Source organism: Calliopsis andreniformis, chromosome 10 (genome assembly GCF_051401765.1).
Source record: "Calliopsis andreniformis isolate RMS-2024a chromosome 10, iyCalAndr_principal, whole genome shotgun sequence".
NCBI classification, from domain to species: domain Eukaryota; kingdom Metazoa; phylum Arthropoda; class Insecta; order Hymenoptera; family Andrenidae; genus Calliopsis; species Calliopsis andreniformis.
Genome location: NC_135071.1, coordinates 12,432,854 through 12,455,355, shown reverse-complemented (window position 1 = coordinate 12,455,355; position 22,502 = coordinate 12,432,854). Strand labels below are relative to the sequence as shown.

Genomic DNA, 22,502 nt, shown 5'->3' with positions numbered 1-22,502 from the left:
GGAGACGCGCGGAGAACAGGAACGTTAATTTGCACAAATTGAAAATTATGGAGCGCGACCGAAGACGAGAGTCATCGGTGGAAGGAAGTTCGCGCGAAGAATTATCGATGCCTCCCTCGTTCCAAGGGGATTAGCCGTCTTCTCGACTTCCTAGTCTCCTCAGCCACGCGTGCCACTGCTCTTAATTGCTTGGCTTTCATGCCGATCGGATCTCGTTATTATCTTTTCTCTTTTTGAGCTGAGGGAACCGAGGAGGTCGGGTTGCTCGAGAATTTTTAATGATCTTCGGTGGTACGTGTTGGAGCTGATCAACTGTGACAGGGTTAATCGATTGGGGATCGATGGGGATGGGACCAATGAGTGGTCGTTAAGAAGAGATCAGTAGAGTGTCTTAGAATTGTATTAAGCTGGGTCTAGATGTTGTACTTTTATTCTCATCATTTCGATTCTTCGTATAGGTACTATTCAAGATAAATAGAAGATTTCATGGTAATCAAACGTTAAAGTTCGTGGAGTAAGTAAACTATGAAAAATAAAAAAGTAGGAACAAGTAGATACATACGTATTTAATACGCTATGCATCTACAGTATGGACACTTATGTGAAAAATGTCCAAAATATTGGATCTTTCCTTCAACTACATGATCTAATTATTTCGACAGTATAATGATTGTGTTTTTATTTCTACTGGAATAGTGATCGTGAAACTGTAGCACACAGTGACAAGCTTTCAATTACTGGCAATAAATCAGAAGCAAAATTCAAGTCACAAATATCGTATTACGAAGTTAGTGGATCTGTTATGCTAAAACGAATTAGTGGCTTTCGAAATAAGCACAGGTGGACGAAGGGATGGATCACATTAGGGCAAGAAATAAGCGCGGGAGGATATAGTGAAGTAGGGACTTGAAGTGGTACTTGCTAATAGCAGGTGCAAAAGGAGGGGGAGGTTTAGTCACGCACATATGCTCGAACGATACTAATGGAACCTTTATATCAACACACGCATATAGACTTTAGTCATGCAACGTGTCTGTCCCACTTGTAGTCGGCTGTTATTTCGACACAAATTTTGTGATATTGGTTCAGGAACGTTTTGCGTTTTCAAGCTTTCAAGGAAGCAATTTCTCTAAAAAATTGCTTTTGATTTGCAGTGCCAACATTGTACTGTTCCCGACACGTAGAAAAACAATATGAAAGAAATTTACCACGTTCGTCGAGTGGAAAATGAATGCAGGAAGTTTTTTACAATAGCTAGCAATCAGTATTATTTAAAAATTCATTGAACAAAAATCGACGTCAGCAAATGAAAAGTTATGAAAGAATTTACATAAATACGTCTGTAAACATATGCTTAATCTGTAGAATGGAGTAAATAAGCTGAGAAGAGGAATATTATACTGAGAAAGAATTTTTCTGAATTTTCTGTCATTAACTTCACCCTCATTGTATTATGTCAAGTAGAATATTATGCACCTTCTTTAATTCATAGGATGTATAGAGCTCTTTTACGAAAATAATATTTGATAATTATAATAATATTTAAGCTACTATCTCAGTTTTCAGGAGTCAAAATGATTCCAAAAACGTTTAAAATTGTTTTAAACTGTCATTTTTGTGTTATGACAGAAATAGTTACGAGAATAATATTAATATTACATATACTGTTATAAATATAACGGTTCTGACTCATATAGAATTTGGTTTCTGTTCTCCAGAAACGATATTACATCGATTCCATAACTATTTATTCCTTTCCAAAATGGTTCTAAAATTAATACTCGAATCGATTCAGCAAGTGTTTAAAATTTTCGTTTCTCTAAGACACTCAGTATTTATCACAATACTTTCACCACCTTAAGCTAACTAAAGAAATATTTTCCTTAATTCTCTTTATTATAATAACAATCATAATACAACAGCATTCTATACCCTAATTTGATAATTTCAGAACCGTACCAGATCTCAATGAGAAATAAATTTCAAATAACTAAATTTGTTGGAAGATATTTGCTCGCTTAGGGGTACGTATCCGCAGAAGAACTAGCATTATTAATACGCGTGTATTATAGAGGTTTCCTGCTTCGGGGTAGGGTGTCCATCGTTAGAGTGAAACAGGTACGCGGAATGGGCTAACAGAAAGGACGAACATTACTTCCGCTCGGTCCTCCGCGGTTTAACGCTCTTATTATTATTTTTATTAGGGAGCCGCGGTATATAATGCTATCAACCCCTGTAAGGGCGGGCACGCAGGAAATGAACCTAAGTGTATAATTACAATAATACTTACGGAGATCCCTGCGTGGGTTCTCTCCCCTTCCTCAACCCCCTTTCTTCTAAACCCTACGTCGACCTCGGTTCACCCTCTCTCCTCTCATTCACCCTCCGCGCTCCTTCTATCCACCAATTGGGGATTTCTTTTTCTGTTCCTTGGTTTCTTGCTTTCATCGTATCTAAATTTCTTTCGTCCTCTGCTCCCTGCGACAATGTAATTGGCATTCCTTTCCCTTATTTTTTAATTACTCCTAGCTCTCTCAGCTTTTTATCTCTTTTTCACGTGTGCGTGTAAATGATGGGAATGGTTTAAATACGCAGAGATTGATGTTAATTGGATTTTGATTGGATTCGATGTTAATGGAAAACGGAACATGTAAGGTACCAGTATAGTTATAATTACGTCTATCATTCTCTTCAATTAGTGTCCGATAGCTAAGAACCTGCAGTCATTTGCTAGGTAGGAACGATATTACTAAAGACTCTTACGTATGATCGATAGTATTTACAATGGTATTGTTAATTCAGTTTGATAAGAATATTGTCAAGTGGCTTTAGTCTTTTTGAGAGCGTACTCGATTAATATTATTGATATATCTGTGGCTGTAAAGTGAAACGACCTATGTCGCATTTTCAAAAAAATATAGAATTTATATTTTCAAGAAGAAGAAAGGATATTGAAAGAATCTTTCACTTAAAAATAAGGGTTTAAGAAGACAGAAATCCATAAGATAGTATTGAAGTTACAAACTTTGAACTCCAATTTTGCGAAAATATTAATAATTATTAATATTTTTTTTAGTGGAGTTTCAGCAGACTGTTATCGATTCAATAGTGTGTTTCAGGCCTATGGATCAGTTATCGAAGCATTAAGGAAAGAATCGCACGATATTCCCACGTAAAAATATTTCTCCCGCGCTCGTGAAGATGGAGGTCGGAGTGATCGTGGACGATTATAAAACATAAGCAATTCCTTGGTGGGTGCGTTATAGCGCGGGGCGAGGTGGGGTGCAGAGGTGTACGTGACTGAACTCTTAAACGCGAGAATTGCCAAGTTCCGATGGAGTTCGGATGGGGAATGGTCCGTGCTCCTGTCTGCTCCGTTAGCTTGATCCCCTGTACACGTACCACTGTCTCATCCCCTCGTCCATGTACAACGAGATACATACGGGTCACACGTGTACCGCTTCCCGGATAAGGAAACTCCTTCTCGATATATTTTATGTCGTGCGAAGTATAACCACCATCCTAGGTGAGACCCCTTCAACCAAACGCCCAGGTGGAAGTATTAGCCGATGGTAGTCGATACTTATGTTTGGCGCCATCTGAAGTTCCCTTGGCCAGCGAATTATTTGCTATTTTGCTTCGATCGTTGCGTTATATGGTAATGAGTTTTTTTATAATGCTGCAAGAGCTAGGTAAAATTTTAGGAGGGTTAAGGGTAGGTGAAGGTTGCTCGTGTATTTTAAGGTATTTGTATTAATTGCATACGGTTTCATTATTCAAGAATATTTTGTTTCTAAGGGTATGGCAAAACTTGTACGCCTTTTGCACGCTGTATACAAATACACACCTAATTGCTCTTTATACATGCTAGGAATCATTGATATGGACAAGAGAAAATGATGATACAACAACTGTATTATTCTATGTGTGATCGTTGAGAGCTTTGCAAAATAAAACAGTTATATATTTATTAAGATATATTGAAATTAACGAAATGAAATTATACATTTTTAGAGTAAAGATGTAGAAAGAAGAAGTGAATGTAAATCAGTGATACTCTTTTCAAAACCAAAATCCATTTTTCATACAGTAAGCGACCCGTCTAATGCTCGCCCATCCTCGCGTTTTACGTTTAGGTACTAGAGAAACAATCACGAGACACTCAAAGGGAGCGACCCTCGTCAAAATCAAGAGTCTATTATTATGACCATATGTTTACGCCACGATTGTATCTTGACGAAGAGGGAGGAACGTGGTTGGGCCAGGGGGGCAGATGTACACCTGCTCGAACACGACACACATGGAGAAAAGTAAACACATAGATAGTAAGCACTCACGTCGGATATGTGTCACTCTTTAAATAAAATAGCATCCTGTACTACTTGTTCACAATTACATGCTTTCTTAACATTCTTTTTATTTTTGACAAATACTTCTTCTAGATCTATATAACTTTAATTAATAATAGTTCCTTTTTAGAGACGTGATAAATATGGTTTAGAATTTGTAAGGGTTAATAACAATAAAATGAAGAAGCCTGTTCTCTTTCACTATGGAAGAATAAAAGCCAAAAGTGTAGACCTGATTAAATATCATTGAGACATCATCTACCCGCCAAGGAAATACTAATATCATTTCACACCTATCGAATTGTAAAAACTTTTTTATTACCGTGACATAAAAGGAATATTGCTGTACTAGAAATAAATATCAGGCTTGGAAAGTTAATCCTACATGATTATACCCGAGCATCTTTTACTAAGGTCTTATTTCTTTCAATGATAGGTTCACCGTTAGTTCATACTTCCGCGTACTGCAAAGGGTCGAAACGACACTTGGCCTTGCGTATGCAAGAAGGCAGTAGACTATAAAAACGTGTATAGTTATCATGTCGTGTTAGCCATTCTATATTCTTTCGTTTCTATTAACTTTCCCTAAGAACGCTGCACGTTATTCAGAATATAATACCACTTATAGGTACAGTACTTTTCGAATTATTCACATGCATTCAGCTTTGAATTTTCATTTCTCTTCGCGTACTTATTATCTGTTCAAGTATCCTTTCATATCGATTTACTCGAAGAAAAAAAAGAACAGAATAGGCACACATAAATTAACCCTTTCACGCTCATTATTTTGTTTCTATTTGTGGCTCACAGAAATTAAACCACTAATATACAGAGTGTCTGACACAGGTGCCAGAAATTCTTGGGGGTGATTTTACATATGAAAATAGAATGACAAAATTGCGTTTAAGGTTCAGTTTCAGAGTTATTAATTGTTGAGAAAACGTTTGAAATTAGTGGGAATGTCTGACTTGGGACTTATTCTACTGCAGGCCTGCAGTAGCTAGGACAGATACAGAGAAGTCAATAGAATGAGTCCCAAGTCAGACGCACAGAAATCAGTAGAATATGTCCCAAAAGAGACACAAAGAAATCAGTAGAGTAAGTCACAAGTCAGACATAGCGAATTCAGTAGAATAAGTCTAAAGTCAGACATAGCGAATTCAGTAGAATAAGTCTACAGTCAGACACATTACATGCGAATTTTAAGTGCCTTCTCAGTAATCAGCAACTCTGCAACGAAGCCTCAAATTATATTTAATCTTCATCATTTATAATTTGCGTTTTATTCGAGCCTATAAAATCATCCCTTAAAATTTCTGACCCCTGTCGTCGAACACCTTGTATTTGTTTTAACATTAGTCCTCGAATAGTAACTACTAAACATAGAAACTGAAAATCATCAAATTTTATATGAAACTTATGTAAGCTACTACCACTAATAAATGATAAAAAACGATTTTTTCTCATGTCACAACCTAGAAACGTCCAAACCTGAAAGTTAATTTACAAAGAAACGCTTAAACATCAAATCCCTCTTTTTCCAATTCAGAAAGTGGCTCCAAACTTCACAGTAAAAAAAGACCTTCTATCACGTCATAACTCAGAAACGTCCAGACCTAAAAGAGTTAATTTACAATACAAACATGTAACCAACAAATCTTTACTTTCCCCAGTGCACAAAGTGTTTCCAAACTTCAGACTAACAGTATTACTACACTCTGAACTAGGCGATACTAAAATAGACGCCTCAACCTCTGCCGAAAACAATCGCTATTACTCACATTTAGGTCTGATCGCAAGCCACGATATCAATCACATATCCCGATCCCATAAATCACTGCCGATGCCCTGGACTCGAAGGCAATGAGAAAGCAGGATGCTATGACGTTTTATAAATGTAAGTCTTTTCTCTCCAGGCGGAAGATCCTTCGGAAGGCGTGCGGCCCAAGTGGCTACGTCCATCGAAATTAGCATCATCCCTGGTTAGAGCAATATCGACCGTGAGACGCGTCCTGCGGCGTCTATCCTCCCAGCATCGAGGGCCGAGGCGCCCCCAGGTCTTAATGAAATTATCGTCAGGCCGAGTTTCGAGGACAAATCGACGTTTCAATTTTCTTAATGCGCTCATCTCCCCGGTGGGATATTGGCGTGCTGCCGCCCTCCGCAGCCCCTGAAGGATGTAACCGTGGGCAGCGCGAGGACACGTTCCGCTCGCTCGACGCTTCTGAGGTCCTCCTGCCTCGAGAACTTCTCGGGCAACGCGACAAGCTACAGTTGGGTGTCGGTGCCACGTGTCGTCGCGTGCCTGCCACGTGGCCGACCTGCTATCCGCTGTTTGCTCTCATCCTTCCTTAAATGCATTACTACCATTGCAATTAGGGGCCCACTGAATGGACGTGTCGGCCGTGTTCGAATTGTCGTTAGTAACGCCACCCTATTGCTGTCCGCTTGGAGTGGACTCTGCTTCCCATTTTGTTTTTTTAAGTGGGTCAATAACTTGTCGGACAATCGGCCGAAACACTACTCGCCTTGGGCGATTGTGTCGATTGGCATAGGGGGGATGGAAATTGTTTCGTTTACGTGGCGATAGGATCAGAAACCAGAGATACGAGTTTCGGAAGTAGAGACGTCTTGTTGAAGGAAATGGTGCCTGTTTCTGTAGTCAGTATGTCATGATTTTGTCGTTTTTCAATATACTGATTTTGAAATAGGTAAACTCGCATGTTATGAATTGTTACGTTGGTTTTTTATTTGTACTGTGTGGTATAGAGGTGTCATCCTTTGCAAATTGATAGATCTCATATAGATATACATAGAAGAGTACAAATCTGAATTTGGAAGAATAATATATCACATTTTATCATGCATACCCATCAGGTTTTAATTACAGACTTCATTTTGTAAGAATAGAGTGTTTTCGATTATAGGAACACTGTACAAAGCGAACTAAAAGTTATACGTACGTTAGAATTTTAGAATACCTGCTATCTTCAATGAACTTCCACTTTATAATATAAATTTAATGTACACTAATTGCGTAAATGTACATCATTTAATTATTTAAATCCTCGAAATCATTCCTACTTATATCTGAAATGTGTTTTCACTGTATTTCGTTCTGAAATACCCAGTAAATATTTAAAAATTTATAAAGATTTTATAAAGACAGTAAAAAAATATAATATCAATGTAAAAATTTATAGCCAAAATGCTCAGAATTGAGAAAGCATTGACAGAAGTACATGGCGAATGTATATCTAAATAGAAAAGCAATACAAATATTCTTTAATGTCCTTGATAAAACATTCAGTGGATAACATGCTCTAATGTGGTACAAAACAAAATACTCAACATTAAGTACAACTCATTATTGATTTTATAACTTTTCCTGAACAAGTATCCTAATACTTTTAGGGAGAGATGTATGTATATCATTAGTAACCTTGTATTTTCTAAATTAAATGATTCATAAGCGTTTTATAATTATTAGAAAATTATTTAGAAAAATTCTCCTAAATAGAATCATGGTACAGCTCATATTATATGGTATCTGGTTCATGAAAAATAAAAATCCACGACGTACAGAACCCGTCGCTGAGAGGTCAGCGTTTGAAACTTCGTTTAAATTGCGCATTACGCTATGTATTATGTACAAATTTCAACAAACCAAGTTCAAAACCTATTATTTCCAGCGATTGAGTGAAATGTTTAAAAAGAAATTATTTGTTTCGCAAGGGTACCGCTTTTTTCCCTCAAATTTAAAACACAATTATGTGTTTAATCAGCATTGTTTGAGTCAACTGCAAAAACATGTACGTACACAGAGGAAAATCTGGGATCAGGAAATTTTCACAATACTAAACCACAAATCAGCTTCATTGGGAAACAATGAATAATTCAATATTTTTCCGCCATAAAATAATACCGTATTGGTTAAACAATAAAGTATTTACATTCAACCTTCCTAAATATTAATTGAAAAACTTCAATTGTGACTGTGGTAATGCCCAATTCACTGAAAATACAACAGGCTGTTAGTACAGACTGGACAATAGGAGTTCCTTAATTTGCTTGCAACGAAGTCACAATAGCTGCAGAAGGATTCTATTTTAATAAGTGCTCCTGGCAACCGAGGTCCAAACAGTAGTGTCTGGTCTCGCAGCAGAGCTGTCGCTGAGGCACAAGGAAACTGAAAATGGAAGACAGAGCCAGCGACAAGACAGGACGTCCCAGCTGATCGAAATGACGTGAGACATCGGGTTTCAGAATTGGATGAAAAATTAGACGAAGCGAAGGATGTCCCTATTTTAACTAAATTGCCAAAAACTGATGGCTTACAATCCTCTCTACTTTAGAATACAAAGCTCTCTGTGGTGGAAGAAAGAACTACAATTTGAAACAGTTGGAACTCGTATCTGTCTTTGTTAACCAGAACACAAAATTAAAAAAACGAATATTCTGAATATAATACTTGGCGCAAATAAGAAAGTAGAATGCGAAAACTGAAGAAAAAGCTGAGTGACAAGGCAAGACCAGTGAATGGACAGCGTGGAAGGCAAAAAAGGCAAAAAGGTGAAGGGAAGAAGGAAGAGAGGGAAAGGGAGCTGAGGACGAATCAAAAAAAGACAGAAGAGGACAATTTCAGTCGTTAGGGTGGTGGTGACGTAGATGAGGGTGCGCGGGCCGAGTAAGTAGAAGCAGACCTCCATTAGAGGAGCTCTGCCATCGCCATATACGGCCGTTACTGCGGCCACAGTAATGACGAGGCTGCGTGTTAACTAGATAGAACTGGCATAGATAATCGCTTCTGATGATTAGCTGTGCTCTTATCGTCTATTTAAGTCTCGCATATTTTCCACTCATTTTCAAATATCTTTAATTATTCATCTGGAATCCAAGTTTTCTACTGTACGATTCGTGATTTCTGTAGATAGAAGTTGAGGCGTTATTCGAAGTCGTAATCTCAAAAAATATTTGTTAATTAAAAATGATGCCCTTTCTCGCCCACTTGTGGGGTGAATTTATGGAACTTGCAAAACAGTGATTTAATTATTTCATAAATTATATACACCTATTGTACGTATAAGTACGTGTAGAGGTAGCTCGAAGCTATTTCAGAGCGAAACATGACACACTCGCTTTTTGTTTCTTCATGAACTATCAATCGTTCAATTATGGAACACAACTTCTGGATCGACAACAAAATGTATCCTTTCGTCTGGGAAATCTACACCCGTTCTTGTCAACCAGCTTATGATGGATGAGAAACGATTACAGAAGAATATCGTTCCATCACACTTAAGAGTAATTCATTGCATTTGCACCCCTCTCCTTGCGAAATGTCACAGTGATCAAGTTATACAGCTCACGTAACAAATAACAGAATTGCGTCAGCGAGATTCAGCAGTAAATTCTGACATTGTCATTGCGGAGATATGAACAAATTCTAGGTAAATTAGTTTCTTCAGAAAACAAGTGTACTCTTCTATTCATAAAAATAGGATTTGGATACCCAAAAATTCGATTTAGCAACAGTAGTCCTGCGGAGATAATAAAGCTCTGATTAATTTAATTCTTTGACTGACTCTACAAAAATAGGGGAATCGTGTTAAGCATCTTGGGTGGTAAAGCAATTCTTCTTGAAAAGAAGTGCCCTAGTGCTTCTTGCTTCTTCACTATTTAAAGGAGTCTTAGGAGAGACGAACACTCGATACTTGTCCTTCCATCGCCACTTCTGACTTCAAGAATTTTACTTGTTGGATTAGGTACCTTACCAAACGGTTAAATACTCTTTCCTTAAGCGGTTTCCCTACTGCGACTTTCTCAAAACTAGTGAAAACTTATTGTATACATACACATACATATATAGAATATTTGCTGAAGTCATGTATTTCGATCACCTAATTGATCTGATACAGGAAAACAAATTCTTTTTATAAACTAGGTTGTATTTGCTGGCGTGACAAAGTCTCCTTATGGTATCTTGTTTAATTAACGAGAGAAAAATGTTTAAATCTTCTTCACGATTTTATAACAGAAATTTGCACTATTATTGCTTACATTTCGTAAACAAAAAATGATATCAAAAAAGTCATCTGTCACGCCCTAGCAAATACAGTCTGATTTATAACAAAATTTGCTTTTGCATATCAGATCAGCTATGTTACCAAAATCATGCACACTAGTCTACAGAACAACGTTGGACATGAAATTACATAACCACAACAAATAGTAATATTTTTGTATAAAATGTTCACTGCATATTTATTCAAATGAATATTACTAAAATCATATCTGTATCTTTCCCAGAATTAATTTCCAATATTTTTACTAATCTTGAGAGAGTCACAGTGAGGAAATCCCTCAACTTTACTTCCCCACTTTCAGACTGATACTCCATCATATCAAAAACCTTGCCACAACAAAATAGTATTGAAAGAATCAGAAAGAATTGTTCAAAAAGGAACTTAATGAAACAAAATGAACGAGTTCAGTTCTAAGAGTGACCTTGCTCAAAGAACCGATCCCGAATGATGGTTCCTCCTGGCATAGCGTGTCACCACTCAAACACAGTTGTCCACCTCAAATGTTGATCAACAATTTCAGCGGTGCGTAGAGCTTTGTTTCAGCGGGTCTTACAGATTGTTAGTTCAGATCGGTGTACGGTAGGGAAGGATAGGGGAATGGGCAAGTTGAGCATGGCGGCTGACTATAGTGTAGATGGTCTGGATCGATGAGAGAGAGCGGCTGGTCTGATTGGCGGGGCTGCGGGGGCGGAACACCACCTAGCCAATGAGCGTGTCTATCCCTCGATATATAGTGGTAACGAAATCACTGATTTTTACGCTCGGCAACCGTCAATTTTAGTTTAACTGTAAATACCATAAAGCGAATCATCATGATTTATGGATCCGCCGCGGATCACCCCCCTCGGCGTTGATAAGAATTCTAGTTTTTCAGGACGCGCTGTTGCACCCTGTAATCTTTCTATCGAAGCAAATTACACCTCGAAATATACCCTAATTTAGCCATTTTTCTTCTTAGGCGTCGTTCCATCCCCCCTTATGCAAACAGTGAGGTCAAACGAAGTCATCTCTAATTAGTTTATCTGTTTTTCAAATTGTTGCTCGGTAGCAATTGCTTTTCTTCGAATTTGGAAATAATTAAACGAGAGTATATTTTTAGCGATTAATGTCCAGGGGTAGTCACATATTTCTATGGGACGATAAATATTATTTCATTGTTATCTGCCTCTCACTATACTGTTCTCATGAATGTCGACGCCTATAAAACAGTATAGTCATAAAGCGAACGCGATAAGTGAAATTGCATATCAATAAAGGCATCTACTTCGTTACGTAAACGAACGCAAAGTGATATCCTCGTTATCAGTCATAAAACCATTCACATTTATGCAACGCTAACAAGGAAAGCAATCAAGTTCCTTCCCTACAATTTCGATGGTTTTGGAGGAATAGTACTGCAAGAACTTCTGTTGCTACCTGTAGAAAGCTAAACCTAAGTATATAACGATTTTTATAATATACATAATGGAAACTACACAGCTTAATAATGTACTTAACCATTCTTTCTCCACGTAGTCATATAACTACACGTCAATCGAAATGAAAGTCTTATTTAAAGATTTTTAAATTGCTACTGTTAAGATATAGCAACGAATAAAACAAAGAGTTGAATTTTCTGAAAATGTTAGTACATTTTCACGAAGCACATATTTACCATTCAAAGTGCTTAAAATATAAACATTTCTTTGTAGTTGTTGGATAATTTTAGAAGGAAAGGGTTAACAAAGTAACAGAAGTCGCGGAAAACTGAACGAGAAGTTAATTTTCGTTAGTGGGCTTGCAGTGTGTCTACAGAGCATTGGTGTAGAATAATTATTCAGAAGGGAAATATTAGGGTTTGTAAAAAGGAATTAAATAGTTGGAACAAGGCTGATCGATAAATGAACTTGCAGCAGTGTACGATTTCGTCCCTAGATTTCATGCGTCACGTCATGGATTACAATTATGATATTGCAACAAGAGGACATGGCTTCATATCGATCTGAACGATAATACCAGTATACCTTGTATTATTGACCATCGAATTAGCGTGATTATTAAATCATGTGTCAGCGAAGATAAACTACTTTATTAGAAAAGTTGTGGATAAGCTTAAGAGGGGACACTATCCTGAGGCATCAAAAAATAAGCAATGGTTTCAGATATATTTTCATACTATAACTAACAAATGAAAAAATTTTGTTTTTCGGGACAGTAAATGTTAGTACTATTTTTATTTTTCAATTTAAAAAAATAAAAGTATTATAAAATTACGAAATTATATTCGTTGTTCTCTTCGAGGAAAACATCCATCACTGACTGTCACACTAGATTCGAACTGGGTGGTCTGAAGGAGAAAACTTTTGGTGATTCATAAAGTAAAAACTATTGTCTATAATGTAGTGTGTGTGTTTTTTTATATCTCAATTATTTGACTTTTTATAAGCGATTAAAGATGATTTCCACCATTATTAAAATTTTCGAAAAACTATAGGCTACATTGTAGATAATAACTTCCAGCTTGTGAATCAACAACAGTTTCTTATTTCAGACTTCTCAATCTTCGCATAATGTAATAGCCAGCAATCGATGTTCTAACAATAAAGGTTACAGGAACAGCGAATTTATATTTTGCAATTTCGAGCATTTTGTGGAATTTTTACTTTCAAAAACTTGAAAAATAAAACTGATGCTAAAATTTATATTAGTTAAAAGGTACTCAATTTTTCATCTGTCAGTTACCTATGAAAAACTGTCGAAAAACGTTCCTTAGATATTTGTTGACGCTTCAGGGTGTCGCCCGTTAACGCAATTTTTACTGTTTTGAGAAATGTCTTTAGAATTTGTCAATGTACCAAAGAAGTGAAGAAAAAGTGACGTACTGTCGCGTTAGAAATTCTCAGAATTAGAGCAACTCGTTTTGCTGAGTGAATCAGCTGAAATGACGTTCCTCCGCCAACTTAATCATATTCCGCATTAAAAGCAAAAAATCAGTCGGGTAAAGAGTTGACTGGGAGCAGAAGGAGCGTCTACGAATCAGAATACTACATTACGAAATTTTATAAATTCCCTTTATGATGGCTCTTAGACAGCTCCTGCTTCGTCAAGTCCTATGTTTTTCCCTTGAAATTATAATGATCCGACTGAACATAAATTCGGCGCAGCTATCCTGGTGTCTAACACGATCGGAAGGTATAAATCCAAAAACTGTGCTTGTTAACTGACAGCTAGCACAGATGCAAAGTGAACATTATGGATACGTGACTGACGTTTAAATTAAAGTGACGCGAGAGAAACAGCAGGATTAACTCAGGCGTAATGCGAACAAAAATTGAGATATCAAGACTGGAAAGAGAAAGCACGTCCTAGCGATGTTTAGAATGGTTCAAACGAATCTGCTGAATAATAGAGGACGGTAGACAGTTACTGTAAGGGAGCAAGTGTCTCCGATTATAACAAAAGTGAAGGGGAGAAGCTCGGCTCATTTGTTATTAACCAGCGTAGTGGAGCGTCGAAGTGCAGAAAGACTTGGAACACGACTTCACACTTTGACTCGCAACCCTTGGTAAATCTAGTTAATTATCAGTCAAACTTCCGCGAAGAATCGCACCTCTTCCATCCGTTCGTTTCTCGGATGATGTTTCCTCTTCGAAAACGAACACTTTATTCTAATTATTCATCAACAGTACTTTGTCTCGTGAAAAATTTCAATATTTCAAGCTTTGGTAAAAAGCTGATATTTTTCTTACACTCTTAGATAATTGTAATTATGATTTATGGAACGTATGCCAAAAACCAAAGATAATGAAATTGTATTTGAGACTTCGCTTCAGAGTTATTAATTCTGAATTGGACATTATGTAAGTCTGAATTCGAACTTATTCTACTGACTTCGCTCTGTCTGACTTGGGACTTTATCTACTAATTTCGCTGTGTTTAACTTGAGACTTATTCTGGTAGCTCTGCTGCCTTTGACTCGGGATATATTCTACTGACGCCGCTGTGTCTGACTTAAGATTTGTTCTACTGACACTGTTATGCCTGACTCGATACTTGTTCTACTGACTTCGCTGTATCTGACATGAGATCACAGATATCTTTCTTTCTTTCCTCTAAGCTGGGTCTACACTACATGTTATATAGCAAAGTCACATAACTTTTTAGACAATAGAAAACAACGACATCATACACATGTCTCTTCTCTGTCTTCTAAAAAGTTATATAACTTCCTTATATTTACGATTACAAGGCAAAACAACCTAAGTCACATGTTTTTATTTTCGAGATATTATCGTTTAAAATTCTCAGCTTAAATACTGTCACACAAATTCCTGTCTTCTTAAACCCTCATTTTCAGCTAAAAAGATTCCTTTAATTCTCTTTCTTCTTTCTAAAAATCTAAATTCAATATTCCAGGTGTCGGTTAAGTCCTCAACTCAAACGTGTTGAAAACATAACATAGCTTACATTGTCTTACAACCACAGACAGAACACCTAGCATATACCCACCACAAGGCCACAAGGTACACCAAGAAAAGAATAAAGTGCAGCTACGACAGTCAGAAATCCATAACCAGAAGCTGAGCAACCAGCTAGCGCTTAGAACATCGAAAAATACGGTAGACTGCTGGCCAGCAAGGAGACCGCGAGCTTTTATCGATATCGAGCGGGTTGATTCGTCGAATAATTTTATTCCCTTCTCGTGGGCGACCGCCGCGCACGCGATACGCCGCCGTCGCATCGCGCCGCGACGGTGGCGTTCTGCGAGCCAGCGGCGTCGATCGATCGCCAGAACGATCGACCGTGTCCCGTATAATTTCGCGGAGCGGAGTTTTGCGGTTGATTTACAATCGGTCGGGCGCAGCTTCCCTGATAATCAAACGGGAGTTTCCGATTGGATTTGCACGATACGCGCACGCTTGTCTCCCTGTATGCGGTGTGGCGCGACGCTGTGGAACGCGTGCATGCACTGGTCACGCCGGATCGGGGATACCAAGGAAAATCAATTAGCCGGGCAAACTGTTTCGACTGTGGCTGTTTGCACGGCCGCGAGACCAGGCGCTGTGTTTCGTGAGTTTCGTCTCGGTCCTGCACGCGTGTTCGCCCACGCCAGGCGTGTGTGGCGTCCTGCACCGTGCACGAACAGGATCATATACATGCATGGGTCGGTTGTAATACCGATCCTTCCGCGAATGTGTCTGATTACAACCGGTGTGAATACCTGGGGGCGGGAACGAGAGATTGTTAGGGGAAATTGAAATGCTTGGGGAAGACGAGAAAATCGTTGCATGAAGATATTTCAGCGTTTTTTGTGATGGAGGTCTGTTGCAGGTTCTGGGGAATGTTGGACGATTTTGTGAGTTTATGGGTAGTTGAAGTAAGACTTCTTAAGATGACTCTTAATTAACTATACTTGTTCAATGGGAGTTCATTTGTAAGCGATGAGTATGAAAATGGTATCTTACTATGTAAAATATAGTAATAATTTTTAACACTATCTACATTTATTAAACAAAGTTGTATGTTGATATAAATCGTTGGAAATGGTTCCATATTTTGCACAAGGGTTTTTTGTAATCCAAATTAATTTTGCTAGAAGTTTGATGGAACTCTCGAATTATGATGTTTAGCTGAGAACTACTTTAACTGGTGTGGTGTTAGTATTATTTAATTTCATTTATTCTACAATTAAGGAGATAAGATTTCTTTAAATTAGTACGTATCACACATGTACCTCAAAAGTAACACAACTCAAAGAAGTATGTGTTTCAAGAGAAGTAAAAAACTATTTATGAGTTTAGGAAAAAATAATTTACTAAATACATAATATTGATATAAAGAGTAGTTTTACTTAATGAAACTTACCTTACTTGAATAACTTGTCTGGAAAATAGTTATGTGTTACTGGCATTAAATGATTTTCTTGTTATTATTTAAATAATCTCTAATTTATATTTGAAGAATTTTTTGAATAAATTCTATAATTTTGATCTTTAATTAGTAAGCTGTTTATATTAAATAGAAATGCGTTCACCAAACTGATTTATAGCTGTAATGAAAATATCACATTTCTTGAGTTGTATCACTTTTGAAATACATATGTGATATAACATAATATGATAGAATTGCTGCAATTCCTTTACCTAAAATAATTAACAATAGTACACAAAAAATTCATAGCTTTCCAGTTTACTATAATGTATAAATAATTCATTGATATTTCAATCAATAGATACTAACAGTGATCTAGTACAAATACTGTGACCCCATCATAAGGGTTAAGTCAATGAAATATGAAACGTCCTTAAATTGAATTCGTCATTCGCACATGGAACACTCGGACAAGTATTCGCAACAGTTCCAATCGATGTGCCACAATGGCAAATTTGCGAATGCACACGCGTCTATGATCACGTGTGTGCACAGTTCGTCCACGTTACCCGTGCTTTGTATTTACATTCGATGCAATGTGTACAGCTTCAACAAAGCACACGCGATACAGCGATATATGTACGTACTGGTTCACGTGAGTATACGTACGCATGTATGCGTTGATTGTACCATAGTACACACATGTGAAAGATAGTTATGCATACAGATGCAGGCTCATTCGCAAAGTGTGCCAGCATAAGGCTATGTTGATAAGCTGTTGAAGGTTGAAGAAGCAATATTTTTAATGCTGTCAGGTTTATCTTTCTGGTGTGTACTATGTTTGAATAATTAGAAAACCGTATCAGAAATTTAAAGCTTTCACAACTGACGATATACAGTTTTCAGTATTGCAGCTTTAGCGAGTGTGCAATCTTCTTTTGAAAGAGTGTTACCAACGTTGTGCTGGCATTGCAGTTAGCTTCAATACAGGATCGAATGACAATCTGATTTTCACTGACTGTGGATTTTTATACATTTATAGAAATATATAATGTATGCAAATTTAAATAATGCATGCAATATTCAAAAATATAGAAAATTTGAAAAATAGAGTGCAAATTATAGAAAGACGATTATATCTGAGCGTAAAATTTAATGAAGGCTGTTTCTGTTATTAACTCGACAAATGCATATTTTCAATAATAATATCAAGCTTAGAAGAAACTGCAATCGAGCCTCAGTCTTCGATAAAATTTCGAACTTCTCATACACCATATGCTAATACTACTACCAATAAGTCTGACATATCACTTGTTTATACTACTAAGTCTGACATATCGTTTGCTTATACTACTTACGCCTAACTAACTAGTATAGCAACTTCTGCGATTTGTATTAATCCTTGGAAGGCAATTGGTTTTCGAGGGATGTGAGAGACAAATGAAGGGTCATTTTGACCCATAATAGAATTTCTATTGTAAACTAGTTTTGGAAAGGAATTATATAGAAAAACCCATTTTAAATAATATACAATGTACTTCTTCGTTTTCTGCACACCTGATACATGAAGTAAATATTATATCTTTTGTATGACTCTTACAAACAAATGTACTACACTTTTGACATCTTGTACTGTCAAAGTGCAGGGTCAAAATGACCCAGCATTCGCCATACGAGGGTTAATCCCATACATTTGAATAATGTTTATATTTTATTTTTCCTTCTTGAATTATTACGTATTATCCAATTAGATTCATTTGCGATTATTTACTCTTCATAAAGGAACATGCTGTTCCTGCAAGACTCACGAGCCGAAGTATTAATAATTTATCATCGGATAGGATCGTCTGAAAAATGTATGAACGACACATATCGTCACAAAAAAGGTGCACCAGCACGCCGTCTGAATACGCTCATGAATCCGACGAATTAATGGAGACTGCTGGTGGCTACTTATTATCAGACGCTGAACGACGCGAACATTGTCATCCGTGACGATCGAAATCAGCCGTCGGGCGACGCTTTTAATGTGTACGATATCGAGTTTCGTACGATTCCTAAAATGACTCATTTAATTTGTGACGCCGGCGGCGTCGCGACGCCAGGATGGCCCGATTCTGTCAATCTTAGCGGGCTGCTTTAAATATACATATCAAGCGATTGCTGAGAATAAAATATGCAGATCGGATGAATATTAAGCTCCGTTGACAGATAAACTGCGTCGATATGCATCGACTCCTGTCCGACGGAAAATATTTCGTCGCGTTGATCATTAGTCTCGGTCTACGAAACTTATTTATTACCTCAAACGTGCGGAACAATAAATTCGTGCTTTCGATGAAATGCTAATTTTCATTGGACGACTATTATTTTTACGAGAAATTTTGTAGTATTCTGTGGATATCTATTTTTTCGATATTAGATAAAATTGCAACTTCCAATGATAGTTTTTGGTAGGAATTGTTATTTTCAGAATTCTGTCTTATGCCTTGTTCAGATTAGTCAAGTTATTGGAATTCAAGCAGCTTGAATGTAAGTGATTTGAGGCAACTTGGTCGATGCGAATCTGTTATTTTACTTGAAGACTTGAAACATCCCTTCAAGCTTCTATTTCGTGTAGGAACGTTCAGATCAGTCAAGTTAGTTGGATTCGAGTGGCTTGAATACCAGTGATTTGTGGCAATTTGACCAATGTGAACGTATTATATTACGTGACTTGAAATATCCTTCTAAACTTCAAGTATAGTTGACGTCTTTTCAACTTTCCTTGCCTTGAAATACACATTAATTGATGTATACCATGATGTATACTATACATACAGGACAAGCTTCAAGTAAATCGACAAACGTGTGAACGTCAAGGAAGCTATCAAAAGTACACATCTCGTTTGGAAAATACGTAACCAAATAATCAGCATACATTACCTCTATCAACACCATTTTTATTATTTTTGCATGACAGCTTGAATTCAAGTTACATTTGAATTCAACCCACTTGAATCTAAGTAACTTGACTTATGTGAACACAAACTGGACATCAAGCTACTTGAATCCAAGTGGCTGGAATTCAAGTAACTTGACTAATCTGAACGAAGCTTTATGCAAAGTATAAAACGTTATTTGTATATCATCCACAAGAAATTCTTGTCTCTAACAAAAAAAGCTATTTCTATTTAATGATCAGATTCAAGTAGATAAACAATAGGCTCTTTTAACTCGAATTAATGGCGACCTGGATTCTTTGTTTACGTATAATTTATTAAAATTAGAGTTACCTAAAATTGTTACCGAGTTCGTTTCAGTCTCAAGTTATTTTTGAGGTACCGGAAAGGTTACTAATTATCATGAATTTCTTAAGCGAACTCGAAAGACAATTACGTTAATACCTATATAATTTAACAATTGTAGAAAATACTGAAGTGAGATATTATTTCATAGTATGTACTATATTGTACTTCCTGTATATTAAAAAAATAAATATTTTCTTAATCATTTGCATCGAACAAACTTTTTTCATGACAAATATATTTTCTGAACAATCTAAATCATATTTTAAATAATTATGCGAGAACAAAGTGAAAATTTTGTGATAAAAATATACGAGAAATTGCTTCGTAGACGATTAATATTTATGACGACTAGTCTAGACAGATTGTCGGGGTCAAAGTATGACGTTGGAAAATTTTATTATCTTCCCATTCTTGATTTTCAGTTTCTAAGCAATTGACATCCTGTTGTTGGGAGTTCAATGACACTTAACATGAATAAATAGGAGTTCAATGACACTTAACGTGAACACGTTTCAAGTCTAGTAGTAGATACTTCATGAAAAATAATTTTCTTTTAATTTTTACATCCTACAAGTATTTTAGGAAGAATGGAGAAATTGATTGCTTCCTCTTCAGAGTGAAAATCAGAAAATTTAATTCTGACACATTAGTCAAATTGTTTGAAACTTTAAAATTTTCTTCACAACTACACGAAGTTCGAAGTTAGTATCTGTTTTAAACAACACATACTGAATTCCAACAACTGATTCACCTTACAATTAAAAATTCGTTATATTTAATGTCCCAAATTAAACAAAATTGTATGATTATGCATTCAAGATTTAATCGAAATTCATTTCAGTTCCTTTTAGATCATTGCAATGAAATCTAAGAGAAAACCATTAATCGAGTTTAATATAGATATCTTAACGAATTCCCACATTTGTCTTTCCATATTCCTGAAATATGAAATGCATCAAACGCGGTCCCATTTCATTGAGACAGTAATTCAATTCTTAAGCCAAAGAAAAATGATCATTAAAGTTTGGATTGTCTGGAATCAATGGAATAAGAGACGTCAAAAGCAAATGAATTTCGATAGAACGAAAGAAAGTTAAAGGAAAAAGAAAATGGAGTCGGAGGAATAGAAACATCTAAAAACCAAAAGTTTTCGTTTTACAGAGTCGTATATTGGAAGATGCTTCCATTATGTGCAATTCCTGGTCACCAAGGCATAATGTGAGTATAGAACATTACTACTTCTTTCCCGATAATTATATTCATGTTACAGCAACTGATAATAAAGGCAGAATAATAGTAGTGCAAGAGATTCGATCGCAAAATCCACAAACGAGTGTTTAAACAAACTATTGACTTCTCTTATCAGGCAAACAAAATTAACTTACGTTCACTCGTATCTGATTTAATGCATATTGCTGAAAATTTAATAGATAGTAATTGATCAAAAATAAGATTGTATTATCTTGTAAGTAAATAAACACTTGAAACAAATCAAATTACTGAGAATGTCTTTCGCACAATATTTAACTAGCATTATTATTCTTAATTCATGAATTACTGATTTAATTAGTAATTTATAAATTACATAAACTAGTGATTCAACAAATTTATAAATAATTTATATTTTACGATATTTAACATAAATTCAGAATGTCGAATTTAATTGAAAAAGCACCTACATATGAGAGTAAGAAAAAATATATACCTTTTAATATAAAAGAAAGTGAAATGGGTGTCGTAAAAAGAGCAGAAACAGGTAGTTATAGAAAATACAAGAAGAAAAGTATAAGGGAAGCAGAGGAAGGGGGAATAAATTAGAACATTGCAGCTTTACGCGCAACACACTCCATGATCGTATTTATGCTTTAGGAAGCCACGTAGTTATGATGGTTTCGCTGACATAAACTTGCTAACTCGTGGTTACGGTTATGACCAGCACTAAATTGATTATTTAGAGATACGATGATGTGATGCGAGATAGTTGGAGTGCCATAAAAACCGCTATGCGTCACTTACGTTCCCCACAAATATAAGAAACAATTACAATTACTGTACAAGATACACCAGATACCCCTAATCATCCGATTTCTTTCGTCATCCAGGTTTAAGAAAGCACATATCCATAAGACAGCATTAAACCTAAAAACTCCACACGCCAATCCTTCAAAAAAACAAAACATTAGACTTAGATCGTTTTGCCTTGCAATCACAGACATCGAGCTCCTCTGCCACCACATTTCATACAATTCTTCAGCGAAAACGATTCCCATGCATTTACTAAAACAGTAGTTTACAATGCGAAACCGCGTCGTGTCTCTCTGCTCGCATCAAGAATACAGCGGGTAATTGCGTTATTGAATAAACAGCATCAATTATTGACGTAGAGTATCGAACGATTTCGCCGCGACGAGTTACGCGTCGCGAGGCAGACGCCGCGAACGAGAGAAGGAGGTCTTTCTGCTCGAAAGTATCGAGCGGGCATATAAATTTGGATCGTTTCTGAATCGATGGAGCTGACGGTGGGATCCAGTCGCGTCCGTGTCACGAGTGAAACTGAATTTGATCGTGACAGAAGAGGATGATATACCCGTTACTCTAGACAGTAGGTACTCCGCCATGCAAGTGATAATTCGAACAGTCTGCTCGTTTTCGTGTCAGACGTCAGATTTTCTGGAAGAATTTATTTATTCATGCGTCAGACTAGCCCGCGATGTAGGTTATCGGACGGAAATAACATAATTGTCCCAATTTGCGGCATCCATTGGCCGACGGTCCGAGAGCGCTCTCTATTTAGCCAACAGAATCAACCGTCACTCTAACAGTCGCGAAAGATAGCTTTTACTTAATGGCCAAGTCGACACGATAATAAATTACATTGTCCACGGAGCTTTTACTGATTCGTCAATTGATTGTGTGATTCGACGATG

At 36.6% G+C, this 22,502-nt stretch overlaps 1 protein-coding gene across 1 annotated transcript in view; it reads left to right on the top strand.

The window, feature by feature from the left end:
• Acj6 (abnormal chemosensory protein 6) overlaps nt 1-22,502 on the top strand; it is a 47,759-nt gene that overhangs the window by 10,544 nt on the left and 14,713 nt on the right. The window contains exon 2 of the mRNA XM_076386972.1: nt 20,737-20,793. Within this exon, the coding sequence (XP_076243087.1) occupies nt 20,737-20,793 (57 nt within the window). The remainder of the gene's footprint in view (nt 1-20,736; nt 20,794-22,502) is intronic.